General features: G+C 37.8%; 1 protein-coding gene across 3 annotated transcripts in view; it reads right to left on the bottom strand.

The window, feature by feature from the left end:
• Window positions 1-17,919, bottom strand: part of PLXDC2 (plexin domain containing 2) — a 425,372-nt gene that overhangs the window by 182,122 nt on the left and 225,331 nt on the right. For all 3 annotated transcript variants that reach the window (XM_010859897.1, XM_010859896.1, XM_010859898.1), the window contains exon 4: window positions 1,537-1,606. In XM_010859897.1, coding sequence (XP_010858199.1) covers window positions 1,537-1,606 — 70 coding nt within the window. The remainder of the gene's footprint in view (window positions 1-1,536; window positions 1,607-17,919) is intronic.

Below are 17,919 nucleotides of genomic sequence, written 5' to 3'. Positions count from 1 at the left end.
GTGTACATAACCTTCCCCAAATCCTTAACTATCCCTTCCCCCCAGCTATCATGAGTGTGTTTTCTAAGTCTGTGAGTCTCTTTCTGTTTTGTCAGTAAGTTCATTTGTCTCATTTTTTTTAGATTCCACATATAATCTTGGTTATGCTTCTTAAGTTTATCACTTATCTAATCAAGGACTAGTGACTCTAACTGACTTTTGAGGCAGTGTACAAAATTGTCCCAACCTGCTTTTCACATCTTAACATTTTTTTTTTAAACCTACACATCCAGCTTCATTCAAATTCGGTTATTTACTGTTTCAAAATACTCCACAAATTTTCTCTTCTGTATAGTATTTATTCAAGATATTCTTCCCTGTGACTTACTCTTCTTTCCCTACACAATCACAGAAATTCTAACTTCTTTCAAGAAATATCTTAAATAATTTTTCTATTAAGTCTTAAAGGATTCTCACGTTTGAGCTTTATCATCTCTGGAAACTCATATTTCATCATTTGTATTTTCTAAGGAACTCCCCCACTCTGCTTCACCTTGTGTACTAGGTTACATGATCCTAAGGCAGAGATAGCTTTGTTTGCCAGTGCTTAGAGATGGTGCTTAAAACTTTTCCTTGATTATTGGTATTCCTGATTACAAATCTTCCTCTGAATCCTATATAACTCCTAAGTCTTTTACTGAAATATGATGAGTGACCAACCTGGTTTCCATACCATCCAGAAGACCAAAACCCAGGGAAGGAAAGGGACTCTCTCTGGTGCTTTAGTATGAGCCATCCACAGACCTTTCATCCTATCTGTGTATTTCATTTATTAATAATTTGCTTCTTTACTTTTCCATTTTTATGTTTTTCTCTCTTTCTCCTACTTTATCTACTGCTCCTTATTAGGCAAACAGTAATATTCTCTGGCATTTTGCTTATTTCTGCTAGTAGCATTCAAGGAATACATTTTTCTGACTCCTATATGCTATAAAAACAGATAATTGCATTTCTAGGCTATTGCTAATCTCTAAACTAACCTCCAAAGTTTGTGGAGAAAAATAAAATGAAGAGAGTTCAAACCGAATTTCAGTGTTCATTTTTAAAATTCTCAGTCAACTTAGGTGGCATTAAAGGGGGAGGAAACAACCAAATAACTAAAGCTAATAGAATGTGTGTGTGTGTGTATACACATATCTCAATCTACTACATAAGTTAAAAGAAAATGATACACTTCTATAGCTTCCTTAAGCACATTTTCTTTATAATTCTGTTCCCTTTCATATAGTCTTCCATATTATCAAAAATGAATGAAAACTTGAAAAGAAAGCAGAGATGAATCTATGCTGAAAATTATTATAAGTACATTTTTTTTTTCTACAGAAAAGTTTTCCCCATAGCTGTACTTTTCTTAGGTTTTATTTATATCCATGACTTTTTGATAGAAGACAATGGCTTTCCCAATAAATGTCCCTTTTGAAATATGGAGTAAATTAAAAATAATAACTGTAGTGAAACTGTAGATTATTTAGAGTGAATGGGTAGAAAACCACTTACCCCCAGTTGCCACAGTGATTTCACGTAGGAAATGGCCATAAAATGGAAAATCGAAGGACAGATTCACTCTCTGCAAGGAACAACAACCAGAAAAGAAAATCAATAATGTGCATAATAGTAAATGTAAAATGAAGAGCCTTCTACCTTAAAAAAAAAAAATGCTTCTACTCTACCCCACTATTATTGTAGCTGACTTTTCGAATCTGAATCTTGGATGGAAATAAAAGAATTTTTTACCCTCTGATAATTAAATGTTTAAAATATGTGAAAAAATAAAGTTGGGCTGTTATGATCTGTTAATCTGTTCTTCACTTCCAAAGAGAATCTAACAGTTTCAGCTCTGAATCAAGCTTTTCTCTTTAACATCACCACTACCTTTCAGTTGATCACTACAAAGCAGGTCAACCATCATGATCAACAATTTATTTAGGGTTATTTTTTGTTGGATTAATCTTCTCCAAAATAGTAGAGCATGTTACCTGTTCAGTTTTACTGAATAAAAAGTAAAAATATTTTAGTTTAGGCAATTATATAGTCAACTTATCTTCTGTATAGAACAAAAGGCAGTTTTATAGAACAAGATACTTTGCACCTACAGATCTAAACCTGCAGATATTTTTCTTTTTCAGATTGTGATAAACTCCCCTGATTCAGTATACAAATGACCCTTGAACATGGGTTTGAACTGTATTGGTCAGTTCTACTTATAACATGTTTTCTTTTTTTTCCCCCCAATAATATAGTATCTGTGTTTTCATTAGAGAGATCTTTAAATTATTGCAGTGTTGAGAAAAGTTTGATTAGAGATCACAAAGTATGAAATCAAAAGGACTAGGGTTTGAGTCCAGATTCTATCCTGCCCTTGGGTGAGTCACTCATTAATTCCTTTGTTTTTGAGGCAGAGGTACCACTGTGTGGATTTTCAACTGGGTGAGGGCTGGCAGCCCTGGCCCCCAGTGTGTTTGAGAGCAACCACTTTATGTACACTTTAAAGGCATGGGATACTGATAATTAAAAAATGTTGGTTACTAGAAAGCTACTTTTACTTTGTAGAGAGGAAAACTGGAGAGACCGAGGAATAAAGTTCATAAATTTTGCCCCTCTTTTTTTCTGAAAGAAGATCTGAAGCTTTGGATATATATATATATATATATTTATAATATATCTTATTGTTATATATTATACATACATATGTATAGTAAGATAAAAAACAAGACACAAAAAAGCAAAGCAAAGAAAAAGAAATCCTAGATTTTTCATATGTTTGAAATGATATGAATCAGATTTATTATTATTAGGAAGGAAACAAAAAAAAAACAGTGAGCTATAACAAAGATGATCAACTGAAATAAAAGGATCCATAGGGAAATTAATTAGCTGATTTAGAGCCCAATAGAATGTACAAACCACCTATAATAAAAGGCTATTATGTTAAAATTCAACAATTTCAATATTATATCTCTCCTAACATACAAGCTAAAAAAATAGAGCAGTATAGTTAGATTGAATTTGGCTCTTTCCAATTGTGCAAATGATTGCTTTTTATATCTATCAGAGATTCCTAATGACTTATTTGGCATGATATTAATCATTTAAAATTTACAGTGACTTTCAATTAGTTTTTTTCCCTTTCCTTTTTAATGAAAGCTGCATCTTCAGAAGGGTTTATCTTCATTTTTTAATTTATGCTGACTAATGGGAACAACAAAACCTATTTTTACAGCACTGACTGAAATGAGTGGTTACTAATAACCCTAAAATAAAAGCTTCAGTGGCAAAATCATATATTTCAAAGAAGACATCAGACACAGTTTTATAAAGGCACTTGGTCTAGTATATTGTTCTCCATCAGTCTAATTTTTTCCATGCCATGGGGAAATTGGTAAAATTTGGCATTCTCACTTCCAGAATAAGAGTTTGGTTTAAACATCTATCACTAACAAACTCTATCAATTACTACCAAAGATGAACCAGAAGAATATGACAATTTCTCAGCCATGACAAATATTTAAATATTTTTAGAATCAAACTGAGAAAAACAAATACATAAGTTAAAGATTATTTTTGATAGTAAGTTTTCACAGAAAAATTTGCTAATATATTATCCTGAAGCACAATATCAATGATTGAAATGTCTCCCCGTTTACTGTCTAAATGACCAGCTTACCTTAGTTATCACCATGGCCTGCTTTGCACTAATAGCAATGACAATTAATAAAGGTGTTACCTTCTCAATAGTTGTGAAATCTACCCTTTTCTCTTCAGGTACTACTGACACCCTTCCCTAATGTAGGTCAGTTTTATCTCAATGACTTGCTTACAGGTATCTTGGTTCCATTTTCCTTGGAATTTGTTTTCCTATACTATCTAGATAGAATATCACTCCCCAATCCAAATCTTTCGATCTAGAATCCCACTGACCCTGGAATCATGCAAAAATAGTGAAAACGAGTTTTAAGATCCACCACTAATTGGTCTCTGCTATCTTATGGTTCTCCCTTCACATTCTCTACCCTGGCCAGCCTTCTAGAACAACTTTTACTTCCTTGAAAATGCCACCCTTAATCTTGGGCTCCAGTTCTTCAACATGATGTCTCTCTTGACTGTAATGATCTCTCAACCTTGGTTGGCCATGGCTCCCATATTCTTCAAGCCTTGGCCTAGTTTCCTTGGTGCCGTAAACCTGACATAAGGACTTGGGGCAGATAGTTTGTTTGGAAGGTGATCCTAGGAAGCATTTGCTAGGGACGTGGGAAAAGTGAGACACAGAGAAGAGAAAAGCCAGTAACAGTTACTGGATGTGTTACCACTATAGCCAGGTCTCCCTTGGAGACCTTCTGGGAGAGAGTAGGGAAAACATGACTCAGAATCATCTCACTGGAGGTTGGGAGGTTGGGATATTGATCCATCCACTCTGATCTCCTGTTGATTGACAGCGGGCAGATGATTCCCTTCTTCCCCAGGATTATTCTCAGGCAGAAAGAAGAGACACAGCACTTGAGTTGGGATGTTAGCTGGTATCCTGGAAATTGCCTCCCATAGTTTCAATTTTCATTGAGCTCAGGGAGGCAGAAGGGATGTGGGGCAAAGGATCAAGAGGGACCACAGAGTGTCATCCTCAGAGTCCTACCATTACTTCTTGCAAAGTTATACCTCCTACCGTATCTCATCAACCATTCTCTCTATATGCATGTACACATAAAACAATCACATGGGGTTCAGATTTTAACTGCTTCAAAGTGAAACTAACTTAGCACCAGAGTCGTTAAGAATGGCCCAAAGTGTCAGTTGCTTAGTCATGTCAGACTCTTTGTGACCCCATGGACTCTAAGCCCACCGGGCTCCTCTGTCCATGGAATTCTCCAGGCAAGAATACTGGAGTGGGTAGCCATTTCCTTATCCAGGGAAAAATGGCCCAAGTGGGACACCAAAACTTGAACCCAGATTTGAAAGACAACAAAGGCAATGTTCCTAATTACTGAAATATTGAAAGTAAATAAAAAGTATCACACTTAAGGGCAAATTTCTGAAAATTATCATCCCTCTTTACAACACATATAGACACAGATACACAGAACAACACATCCACACAAATTATTAAAACAAACAGAAATGATTAAATGCTAGGATTTCATGGGACTCTTTGAAGCTAAATTATTATATATTCCATGTAATTACTCCTGGGTAATTGGTTCATTATTGCTTCCTCCCCTGGTAGCTCAGATGGTAAACAATCTGCCTGCAATGCAGGAGACCCAGGTTTGATCACTGGGTTGGGAAGATCCCCTGTAGAAGGAAATGGCCACCTACTCTCGTATTCTTGCCTGGAGATGTCCATGGACAAAGAAGCCTGATGGGCTACAGTGGCTACAGTCCATGGGGTTGCAAAGAGTCAGACATGACTGAGGAACTTCTACTTTCACTTTCTTTTCATGGTATATTAAACAGGTATTCAGTGAAGCTAAAGGAGAGTTTTATTCATTCATTCATTCATTCATTCGTGTAGTCAAAAATCATTGATCCAACACCTTATACATACCAGGCACTAAATCCAAGGATGAGCCTCAAAGAGTAAGACCCAACCAGTTTCTCCCTTCAAGGCGTTAAGAAGGTGATGCAGGAGAGCAACATGGAAGGAGAAACTAATAGGCCCAGGCAGGAGCAGAGTAAGGACCTGAAGAGGACACCTAACCCAGAGGAGATGCACGGAAGCTCTTCAAAGGGGACTGCCAGACACTAGTCAGATGAGACCTGAAAGCATGGGAGTGAAAGGCATGGGTAAAAACATATGTAGAAAATAATACTGGAAGGATCATAATTAATTGAAATCATAATTAAAAGTTGGGCTTCCCAGGTGGCTCCAGTGGTAAAGAATCTGCCTGCCAATGCAGGAGATGTAGGAGACTCCAGTTCGATTCCTGGGTTAGGAAGATCCCCTGGAAAAGGAAATGGCAACCCACTCCAGTATTCTTGCCTGGAAAATCTCATGGACAGAGGAGCCTGGTGGGCTATATTCTGTGGGGTCACAAAGAGTCAGACACGACTGCGAACACACACACACACAAGTTGGGAGTGAGGGAGAGAAATCTAGAATAAAGGACAGGTTTCTAGCTAGGTGACTGGCGGACCATAATCCACTAACTGAGATGATGAATACAGGAAGAAGACCTATTTTGGTTAGGTGTGAGAAGACCTGTTGTGTCACTAATTAATTACACATCCTTTAACCACATCATTAAAATTTTTTAGAACTTGAATATGCAACAAAAACTCTTCTGCAACCAGAAATGTAAACAAAATCCTGGACAACATCACAAAAAGCCACTGCAAACAAGAAGCATAATATTGGAATTCACTAGATTTAATTGATGTACATGACACAAATGGTGAATATTTTCCTATTTTGGATCTCATGCAGTAAGAAATATCTAAGGTAAAAGAAGGGCTTCACAGGTGGCTCAGGGGTAAAGAATCTGCCTGCCAATGCAGCAGATGCAGGCTCAATCCCTAGGTCAGGAATATCCCCTGGAGGAGGAAAATGGCAACCAACTCTGCTGTTGCTGCTAAGTCGCTTCAGTCATGTCTGACTCTGTGCAACCCCATAGATGGCAGCCCAGCAGGCTCCCCCATCCCTGGGATTCTCCAGGCAAGAACACTGGAGTGGATTGCCATTTCCTTTTCCAAGGCATGAAAGTGAAAAGTGAAGTTGCTCAGTCGCTCAGTCGTGTCCGACTCTTAGCGACCCCTTGGACTGCAGCCCACCAGGCTCCTCCATCCATGGGGTTTTCCAGGCAAGAGTACTGGAGTGGGGTGCCATCAGCTTCTCCAGCAACCTACTCTAGTATTCTTTATACATATTTTTCTTATGCTTGTTGCCATCTGGGTTCTAATTATTATGATCTCTGCTAATTCTTTTTTAATAACACAAGAATTATAATCCTATGTAGAGAATGATCCTGGAGAATCCCATGGACAGAGGAGCCTGGTGGGCTACAGTTCATGGAGTTGCAAAGAGTCAGATATGACTGAGCGACTGAGCACGCATGCACACACACACAACATAAAAGGAAGAAGTGTTTAGAAAATTGTCATGTAAAGACAATAAATTAATAGAGCAAAATGTAAAATAAAAACTCAAAAGTGAAACTGTAAAACGCATGTGTGACATACATAAAATCAACTGAATTTGCTAATTCCTTATACTTGGCAGAAAGCGAACTATTTGACAGGAGAGGTATCATAATTCTGAGACAGGCATAAGAAGTATCATATACAGGACAAGAAATTTGTGAAGCGTTCTTTGAAAAGCTTGTAGAAGTAGGTAAATAGGGGCTAGATGGTGTGCTGCAAATTTATAGCAGGTACAGCCACATATGACTGTGAGTTTTGAAACCGAATCATGCTGTTCTACAACTTGCCCCATGGAATCACTGTGGGGAATTGACTATCAGAGGAAATTAGGGCCATATTAATAGATTTCTTTTTTTCCAGCCATGCCACGCAGCTTGTGGAATCTTAGTTCTTCCACCAGGGATGGAACTCAAGCCCCTGCTTTGGAAGGGGGAGTCTTAACCACTGGACCACCGGGGAAGCCCCTCTCATAGATTACTAAGCACGTCTACCTCTCTTATTGCCTCTGTTACATATTTTTCTTATGCTTGTTGCCATCTGGGTTCTAATTATTGTGATCTCTGCTAATTCTTTTTTAATAACACAAGAATTATAATCCTATGTAAACACTGCTCCAGTTTTACTTGTTTGCCTATTTCTCAGTGGTATTACAAAGATAAATTAATCAATGCTTTCAAGACCTTGAAGACAGAAACCTCCTAATAAGAGTTAAAAAATCTGAAGTGGGTGCATTTATAATCCTAAAAACCATTGAGAAAGTCACTCATAAAAAATGCCTTTTGTTTTAAGACAGCTTCTTGTTTACAGGAGTAAAGTTACACTCTTATTGTTCCCTAGCCTCCATTTCATCTTTATAAGGTATAATCCTCATGAAGGCAGGCTGTTAGTGGAGAAGGAAATGGTAACCACTCCAGTATTCTTGCCTGGGAAATCCCATGAAACCTGGCGGACTACAGTCCATAGGGTCACAGAAGAGTTGGACACAACTTAGTGACTAAATGACAATGACAAGCTTTTAGTAATTGCTGATCTCACAAGTTCATGACAGCAACAAGTCCAAAGAATACAGGTGGTGTCCATTTATTTAAGAATAAATTCATGGGTTAACCATTAATTTCTATACATGTATTTGAACATGCTATTTTTAATCATTCAAATAATTTCATGTTTGTAGGGCACGTGTTTGTATCTTGAAGCTATTAAATAAGCAGGATGAAGATGGTGATGATTGACAAAGTGAGATTTGTATTAATTTTTCCAAAAAATTAGGCCAAGTAAATTGGAGTGATAGCATTTTCAGTTTGTTTATTGATGCCAAGTATTATTAAATATTATATTAATAACTTTGGGAGGAGTTGAAAATTTAAAGGAAAAAATACATGTTGTTTTATTTACATGGCTATTTCTAATGATACGGGTTTTCATCCAAAATACCTGAATAAATGACCAAATGACACCTGGACCTTCATAAGCTCTGAGTCAATGGAGTCAATGATGGTTAACATTGTATTATATACCTGAAGGGTTTGGCATAGCAAAAGTTCCTTAAAACTAGTTTCCTGAATAATAACAGCTCCTTATCTGATTTCTAATAAGGAGGTGGAAATGATTTGATATATGTTGTTTCTAATAGCAATGGAGGCAAATTGCTTTTGTAATAGAATCACATCACAATTAGATATTATGTTTCACAGAAACATTATGATGGCTTCATTTTTGTTATATTGAAATGATCATAACTAGTGTATTTACTGGTGTTATAAGAATGGAATTAGCTTTTAATGCATCAGACATCATTCTAAGTATTTTGTCTGCATTAAATAAGTATGAATGCTAAAACTAGGTGAGAGTATGACAAGAAAGAAGATGTTTTGTATGCACAGAGTATCTCCTCCAAAGATACTTAGTAATTAGAAAAGGAAAAATAGTAAGTTTACAGTAAAGAAACAAAATCTGGTAGACATCACCTTAAGCAGGTGATCAAAGTTAACATGGCTGGTAATGAGACGTGATGACATCAGGTACCTCCTGATGTATGCATGATGACGGACAAAATACCATTCCCTGGGTATTCTTTTTTTTTTTTTCTTCCACACTATGTATCTTGTGGGATCTTACCCCACCAGAGATGGTCCTGGTCCTGGGCAATGAAAGCCTGCATGTTAACCACTGGACTGCCTGGGAAGTCCCTCCCCTAGTATTCTTGCTAAAATAGAGACCTGTATTTAACCATGAAGCAGCAGTAGACAAACCTCAAATCAAGATCACTGTACAGAGACTGGTAAAGACTCTTCAAAATGTCAAGTTCATGAAAGATAAAGAAAGACAGAAAATGTGTCATAGATTGGAGGAGGTGCGACTAGAAGATTTGACAAATAAATGCAATGTGGGTCCTATATTGGATTCCAAATAGGAATAAGGGTGGTTTGGGGACAGTTCACAAAAGGTGAATATAGCATGTAGATTAGTTAAGAGTATCACACCAATGGTAATTTCTTGGTGTTAGAAATCGTACCATGAGTATATCGTGTTACTACTTGGGGATGCTTGTTGAAAGCTATATGGGAACTCTTCGATAAGTTTTCCAAGTTTATTTACAAGCCTGAAATTATTTCAAAACAAAACTTTACAAGTTGTTCATTCGCTCAGTAATATGTGACTCTTTGTGACCCCATGGACTGCAGCACACCAGGTTTCCCTTCACCATCTCCCAGAACTTGCCCAAACTCATGACCATTGAGTCGGTGATACCAACCAACCATCTCATCCTCTGTCATCCCCTTCTCCTCCTGCCTTCAATCTTGCCCAGCATTAGGGTCTTTTCCAATGAGTTGGCTCTTCACATCAGGTGGGCAAAGTATTAAAGCTTCAGAATCAATTCTTCCAATGAATATTCAAGATTGATTTCCTTTAGGACTGACTGGTTTGACCTCCTTGATCAAACTTTATAAGAAAGGAAAACTAATAAGTTCAAAGCACCAGAAGCAGTAGAGCCAGGATTTCAATCCAAATGTGCTTGACTCCAAACTCCTAAATCTTGCCCACTACAGGACATCACTCTCTCTCCCTTATACTAGGTGATCCTTTTCCTACCTATTTTCACATCTTCTACAGGCATTTTCTACTTGGTACTCTTAACGTTGTCAGTGACTGATGTTTTTGTTCTTAGTTAACATAACTTAATTTTCTTTAAAATTTAATAACAGCGGAAATAGAAAGCTCCCGGATGCCTGAGGCTAAAGCCACACACACAAAAAGAAAATCTGGAGAAGGTACAGAGCAGTCTTTCTGATGAAATCACAGGGACTAGACTAGACTAGACTCGACTCAACTCCATGCTGGGCTGCATGGAGCTGTCATGAGCTGCACACCATTGAGGTCTGATGGTAACGTGGTGGTCTCTTCTCACTGGATGATGGGAACAGCCTGAACTACTCATTTTGCACATTTGAGGATTAGATGCTTCCGTTTCTTATCTGCCAAGGATAGATCCAAGGGCCTGTTTTCTAAACTTACACAACATTTATTTATTTATTTATTTATTTTGTAAATAGACTCCTAATTTTTTTTATTCCTTTTTTTTAACTTTATAATATTGTATTGGTTTTGCCATATATCAACATGAATCCGCTACAGGTATACACGTGTTCCCCATCCTGAACCCTCCTCCCTCCCTGTACCATCCCTTTGGGTCACCCAATGCACCAGCCCCAAGCATCCAGTATCGTGCATCGAACCTGGACTGGCGACTCGTTTCATATATGATATTATACATGTTTCAATGCCATTCTTCCAAATCATCCCACCCTCTCCCTCTCCCACAGAGTCCAAAAGACTGTTCTATACATCAGTGTCTCTTTTGCTGTCTCGTACACAGGATTATTATCATCTTTCTAAATTCCATATATATGCATTAGTATACTGTATTGGTGTTTTTCTTTCTGACTTACTTCACTCTGTATAATAGGCTCCAGTTTCATCCACCTCATTAGAACTGATTCAAATGTATTCTTTTTGATGGCTGAGTAATATTCCATTGTGTATATGTACCACAGCTTTCTTATCCATTCATCTGCTGATGGACATCTAGGTTGCTTCCATGTCCTGGCTATTATAAACAGTGCTGCGATGAACATTGGGGTACACGTGTCTCTTTCAATCTGGTTTCCTCAGTGTGTATGCCCAGCAGTGGGATTGCTGGGTCATAAGGCAGTTCTATTTCCAGTTTTTTAAGGAATCTCCACACTGTTCTCCATAGTGGCTGTACTAGTTTGCATTCCCACCAACAGTGTAAGAGGGCTCCCTTTTCTCCACACCCTCTCCAGCATTTATTGCTTGTAGACTTTTGGATAGCAGCCATTCTGACTGGCGTGAAATGGTACCTCATTGTGGTTCTGATTTGCATTTCTCTGATAACGAGTGATGATGAGCATCTTTGCATGTGTTTTACAATTGTCAATGGTAATGACCTTTCACTGGTTTATTCACCTGTTTAACAAATATTCACTTATAAAAGTGAAATAAACTGAAAGATATAAATATGAGTACATGGGCTTCCCGGTGGCTCAGATGGTAAAGAATCTGCCTGCAACGCAGGAGATCCAGGTTTGATCCCTGGATCTGGACGAACCCTGGAGAAGGGAATGGCTACACACTCCAATATTCTTGCCTGGAGAATTCCATGGACAGAAGAGCCTGGGGTACTAGAGTCCATAGGGTCACAAAGAGTCAGATATGACTGAGCAACTAACACTTTTCAAGTTGGTATACAGGTGTATGTATGTACCTACAGATAGAAAAATTTGAATTAACAAGTTTCTACAGCAAGTTACTACCAAAGAGAGAAAATGTACTATGGAGAGGCATTTCCATGTGGCTGATAGCAATGCAAGCTTCTTTTGATATATCCTAGAGTCAGATCCTGCTTCAAGGCCATAAATGAGCTGAGTATTTGCCAGGAATAAAATAGCTGCAGTGGGCAGGATGCTTCACGCCACTTTTACCATGTGGAATTTTTACAAAATGGAATTTGAACAAACTCTCCCTCTTGCAGGGCAATGAACAGGATATGGGTCGTTAATCCAGTGACAGAAAACACTGGAAACCTAATTAAAAGGTCAAATTGTTCAGGAAAAGGGGCTAATCAATATGCAAATATACAGGCAAGGGAGTGGCTCCTTTCAGAAATAAAGCCCATCAATCGAATTGATTTTCTGGGTTAGAAATTCTAACTGCTTCAGCACTTTTTTGTAACCGACAACTTAATTAACCCTGCATATTGAACGACACTGCATGGGGCTACATGTAAATTAGAAAATAACATATGAACATTTTGCAGTTACCCATTGCTTGTTCATATGAACTTGAGACTGAGTGAACATCATATCTTTTGATCTCTTAAACTTCCTGGTTCCCAGCAGCACTTGGCTTATGGTTGCCTGCCTATACTTGCACGTTTTGAGAATTATTCAAATGAGTTATGTGACTGTTTACCATTCAGGGAGAGTGCAGAGCATAAGTCTGTTTAAGGGCACAGAGGGTAAGAATAACCAGGATTTATAAAGGAGCCCTGGCAGAGTCAGTGGGGGAGGGGAGACCCAGAGGTCACATCCGGATTTTCCACACTGCTCTGAGAACAAGGCAGTAATTCTACCAGACTTCTCCAACCTGAGTGTGCATGGTAATCACTTAAGGTTCTTGTTAAAAATAGACTCTGCTGCGGATAGTCAGGGGTGGGGGGAGGGAACTAAAATTCTGCATTTCTAACAAGCTCCCAGTGCTCCTGAGACTGTCCCAGAAACCCCACTTGGAAAGTCAAGACTTTGTGTCATATAAATGGTCTTTGAAACTCTAAAACAGTGCTGTAAGGAAGCTTTGACAAGCGTGAAATGGGTTAAAAGGATAAATAGACTTGATTCTGGATAACATCATCTCACTTTGCCTGTTAGCACTCATCTGACCTGAAATTTTCCATTTAGGGCAGGAAAGGATAGGGATACCTCCTAGCACAGCACCTTTAAAGTAATGATTTGCAAAAGCTCTTTGCAGCCTCAGTACACCTAAGGACAAGGACATGGTGGCTACTTCCTTGACCAGTGACCCTCAAACAGGGCAGGACAGGAAATGTATTCCTATGAGTTTATCCGGGACAGTTTGAAAATGCCCTTGCTCGTCTCCGTGGATCATAATCTGTCCTCCCTTCTCTCCTGTCACTGGAAAAATGATTGTTTTAGAGTTAAAATGTCTGTATGACAGTGATTAGTATCAATACTAACAGTCATCTAGAGCAGCCACTGCTTAAGCATAGTACAAATGTTATTAATAAATCATTCCATTCTAGTGAAAATCTTAGAAAGTAGGTACTATCATCATTCCCATTTTACAGCTGAGGGAAATGATTAACATAAAGTAAAAACACTGTAAGTTACCCAGCTTTTAGCTGGCAGAAGTGGAGACTCTTGTGTAGGCAGCCTGTTTCTAAGTAGACATGCTTATACACTCTATCAAGCTGCCCCTCAGCTGACATTGAAACAGCTCGAAACACTGACCAACTGAAACTGGTTTTGCTCCCTAAAATCAGGCTGTTGAATAATCAAAACCTGGGTTACTTTACAGAAACAGCAGTGCACATGTGCAAGATAGGAACCGGTGTCTCCAGACTGACCCTAAACCAAGAAACTTCAATCTACGCATCTCAAAGAACCGATAAGTTGCCACTGGAGCCCTTTACAAAGTGAGAAGTCAGCTTCCAGCAGCACAGTAACTAGAGACTAGCCAATCAGCTTCCAAGTTTGAAATCCCCTGACCCCTTAAATTTCGCCCCAACCTTGAATCTGAGAGACAGGTTTGAACCTTGCCTGTCTCCCTGCAGGTCAACCTCGCAATAAAGCCCTTTTCTTTCTCAAATACCTGCGTCACAGTATTGGTTTCTATGCACATCAGGTAGGGTATTAGGATTTGGAATTCAGTGCAGGCAAATCTCAGCAGAAGGGTGACTAAATCATTCAAAATTTGACCACAGGTTGAAATGAAAATTTAGGCCAGGTCCAATTTTAACTCTTCATCCTCCTCCACTAACATCCCCTCTTTTATTTTGTTTTTTTTTTTTTTAACATTTTATTTGGAAATAAATTCAATGAAAGTTACAATAATCCAGAGAGTCTCCTATATCTTTTATGCAGATTCACTGGTTTTTAATAGTTTGCCAAAGTGGCCAACTTTTGGATTTTTCAAAAGCTAAATAAGTAAATTGATGCCTCTCAACACAGCTTCCAAGAGCTGCTCCTTTACCCACCCTACTCATGTCTACAGCTGGTCCTGCAAGGATCAGGACTCAGGTAGCTAAACTCAGCCTGTCTATCAGGAGTGAACCTTACTTGACATTTGTGTCAGACATTGGCTGCATAACAAGAAATTCCTTGCAATTTATCACTCATTGAGAGTGACTAAAAGTGTTCTACTTCCAGTCCCATTGGCATAGGAACAGAGCACCTTCAGTGAAGAAGGGATGAGACCTACATTCTGGGGCTGGAATTTCAGGCACAACACATGTTCCTGATGGGGAGGCCAACTTATAAACAAACAACGTGAGATCTTGACTATTTCACTGAAAGTAATCATCCACCTAAGTCATAGGCTATAATTTAGTAAGAAGAAATGGACAAAAATAAAGTTACTGAAAACAGACACCAAAAAATATTTTTAAAGGATACTAGAATACTAACTTGTTCAGGAAATTTCAATTCCAAAATGTCTGAAGTCTTTTATCTTCTAAGATTTTCCACAAGACTTATACCTAGCTGCTTTTCGTTGTATTTACTCTTAGGGAACATTATATTCCATCTACATTTTGCTAACTTTTCTGTGCTACAAAATGTTTTCCTTGAAAAGAGTCCTGTGGAAGCTTTATCATTTAATAACTTCAGGATGAGACTATGTTTTACACTCATGTTATCTAAAATTAACCCTTGTTAAGTCTTCATAGGGTCCTAGAGAGATCAGAAAGGATGATTAAAAATGGGTTTGATAAGACAACCTATGATGAAAAACAGGAGTAACTGGATTTATTTATTTCACCTGAGACACAGCTGCTTGACTGTGGGATCCCACTTTAGCAGCCCTAATTATAGAAGATTAATGTGAAACCTCCAAGTATTTGCCTCACTTGTGACTTTAAAAAGTTGAGTAGATAGTTATCTATCTAGATTTACTTTACAGTCATCACAGACAACGGCAAATGTATGATTACTTCCTATGACTCTAAATTTATGTAAAGAATGGTGCCTGTCCTCTACTAAAGACACAACATGGAGAAATGGGATGAAATTAAACTGAAATATGATGAACTCAAGGATGACTTTTAAAAAGAAAGTATGTTCTTGCTTTGGAAAACAAAGGTTAGGAATATGCGTAAAAATTGGCCACTATCTTCGAGAATTTCCAAAGTCGCTCCCATGACTAAAATATTAGATGGGAATGTTTAGCCTGAGTCATTAACACCATCTGTGGAAGAGGGACTAGATCCTTCCATGTCCACTGGCTTTGGGACAAGCAGACCAGCTCACCTGCATGGCATGCAAAGGAATTCAGTTACTCTGATCTCAGATTGGTTTTGTGGAATGGGGGAAAAACACAGCCTTTCTTTTCCATAAAAGGCCCTCAAATAATACTTTCTTCAGGACAGATAATTATTCTCAAAATTTATAATTTCAATATGATAATATTAATAGTAAAATGAATTAATTAGACAAAAATTAAGTTAGAGAAACAGTTGTACAGACACAGCTTATCCTAGTCTGTTATTAAACTAGAGAAAAACCCCATGAATGAAGACAAGTAAGGACAGGTTGATGAACTGTGTATGTCTTGTGCCTGTGTGTCCAGTCGTGTTCGACTCTTTTGCAATGCTATGGACTGTAGCCTGCGAAGCTCCTCTGTCCATGGAGTTTCCTAGACAAGAATACTGGAGTGGGTTGCCATTTCCTCCTCCAGATGTATGTCTTACTTGAAATGAAACAACTCACAAGAGAGAATGCAGCAAGTTTATTTACCAGTCAAAATAAAAATAAAAGCAACTTATTGTTAGACACTATGAATAGGATACAGATAAAAATGTGTGGTCCAGATAATAGCCCGATAGAGATAGCAAATTAAATTGCCTTTTGAGTTAATAATTTAGAAAAATAATCACTTATCAACAGATTTTCTAATGCACAGGAAAAAATAAAATTCTGCAATATACAAAAACAATTGACTTAAGTCACCACAAGCATCGGAATGTAGTTCTCCCAACATCAACATTATGCAAATTTAAGACCAATGGAAATGCTAGTCAAAATGCTGTTATTTTTCTGGGGAAAAAGAAAATACCTCCAGAAAGCCTAATTTTTGTTAATGAAGGTTTCGGTACGTTTTTGAGTAGTCTGAAGATCCCCACAGAGAACAATCCAATTTTTAAATTTTAAAACAGTCTATCATCAAAACTGTACCAGTCTCATCAAAAACTTTACCAGCTTTATGGTAGACAGGAGAGCAACAATTCATTTCATTTTGCTAGTGTTTCTTATATAAAGAATCAATCTTCTTACTAATACATAGAACAATAGTTAAAAAATTTTAAGGGCAGGGTATGTTTATGTCTGACAAAAAGCACACTGGCAATTTCCTGGCCAAAAAAAATTATTTAAAGATATATGGATATAAATATATGGGTGCATATCTATCTATAGAAAGCGACTCTGAGAGATTACTTAGGAATTAATGTATTTAGGGTTAATATGTTTTGTTGTGAAGAATTAGGACTCAAACAACAATGCTTCATTACTGCCTCATTGTTATTTGATGTTTGCAGTGTCCTTTCATATTTATTTCACTTTTATTCTTGAAATAACACTGGAGGGGAGTCAAAGCAGGCACTTTCCCCTTTGTTCTAGGTTATAACATTGAGGTCCAAAGAGGCCTGAATCTAAGAAAATGAGTTTTGGAGTCAAGGTCTCATAACGTCTATAACCCCAGAATCCTTCCACTGGGACAATGGCGCTTCTGTACAAGTTGTGAATCAGAACTTCATAAACTGTGGTTTCAAAAGACACATGAATTATAATTTGGTTGTTGAATCAAACTGTGTCCAGCAATAAATTAAGTTATATGGACTGAGAAGTACAGAATAAAATCTCAAAATGGTGGCATTTGAAGGTCTCATAGAAATTAAAAAAAAAAGAAGAAGAAATTTCAACTGGTTCCCAGGTTTGTAGTCAGAAAGTTCTAGGTTTGCAACCTGATAACTATGGACTTTAAATAAGGAACAAAAAACCCAAATAAGTACCACTATTTGAAGGTAAGGTGCTTGACTCATTGCTTGTCATGTGATAGGGACTTATGCCAATTTTTTTTTTCCTTTAACTACTGTTTGAAGACATGCTTCTTCCTTTAATGTGTCCAACTGGAAAACTAGGTTTTAACATCTGTTTTTACTGCAAATATGATTTAAGAATTGTTATTTAACTCAAAAAGAACAATGGGGATATTTAAACAAAAAAGGACAAAAGGGAAATTGAAGGAACATGTAATCAAATTACTACATACATATATATATATATCAGATCAGATCAGATCAGTCGCTCAGTCGTGTCCAACTCTTTGCGACCCCATGAATCGCAGCACGCCAGGCCTCCCTGTCCAACACCAACTCCCGGAGTTCACTGAGACTCACGTCCATCGAGTCAATGATGCCATCCAGCCATCTCATCCTCT

This window comes from Bison bison, unplaced genomic scaffold (assembly GCF_000754665.1).
Source record: "Bison bison bison isolate TAMUID 2011002044 unplaced genomic scaffold, Bison_UMD1.0 scf7180017864461, whole genome shotgun sequence".
Taxonomy (NCBI): Eukaryota; Metazoa; Chordata; class Mammalia; order Artiodactyla; family Bovidae; genus Bison; species Bison bison.
Note: the sequence above shows the minus strand (reverse complement) of the source record. Positions and strands in the feature narration are given on the sequence as shown.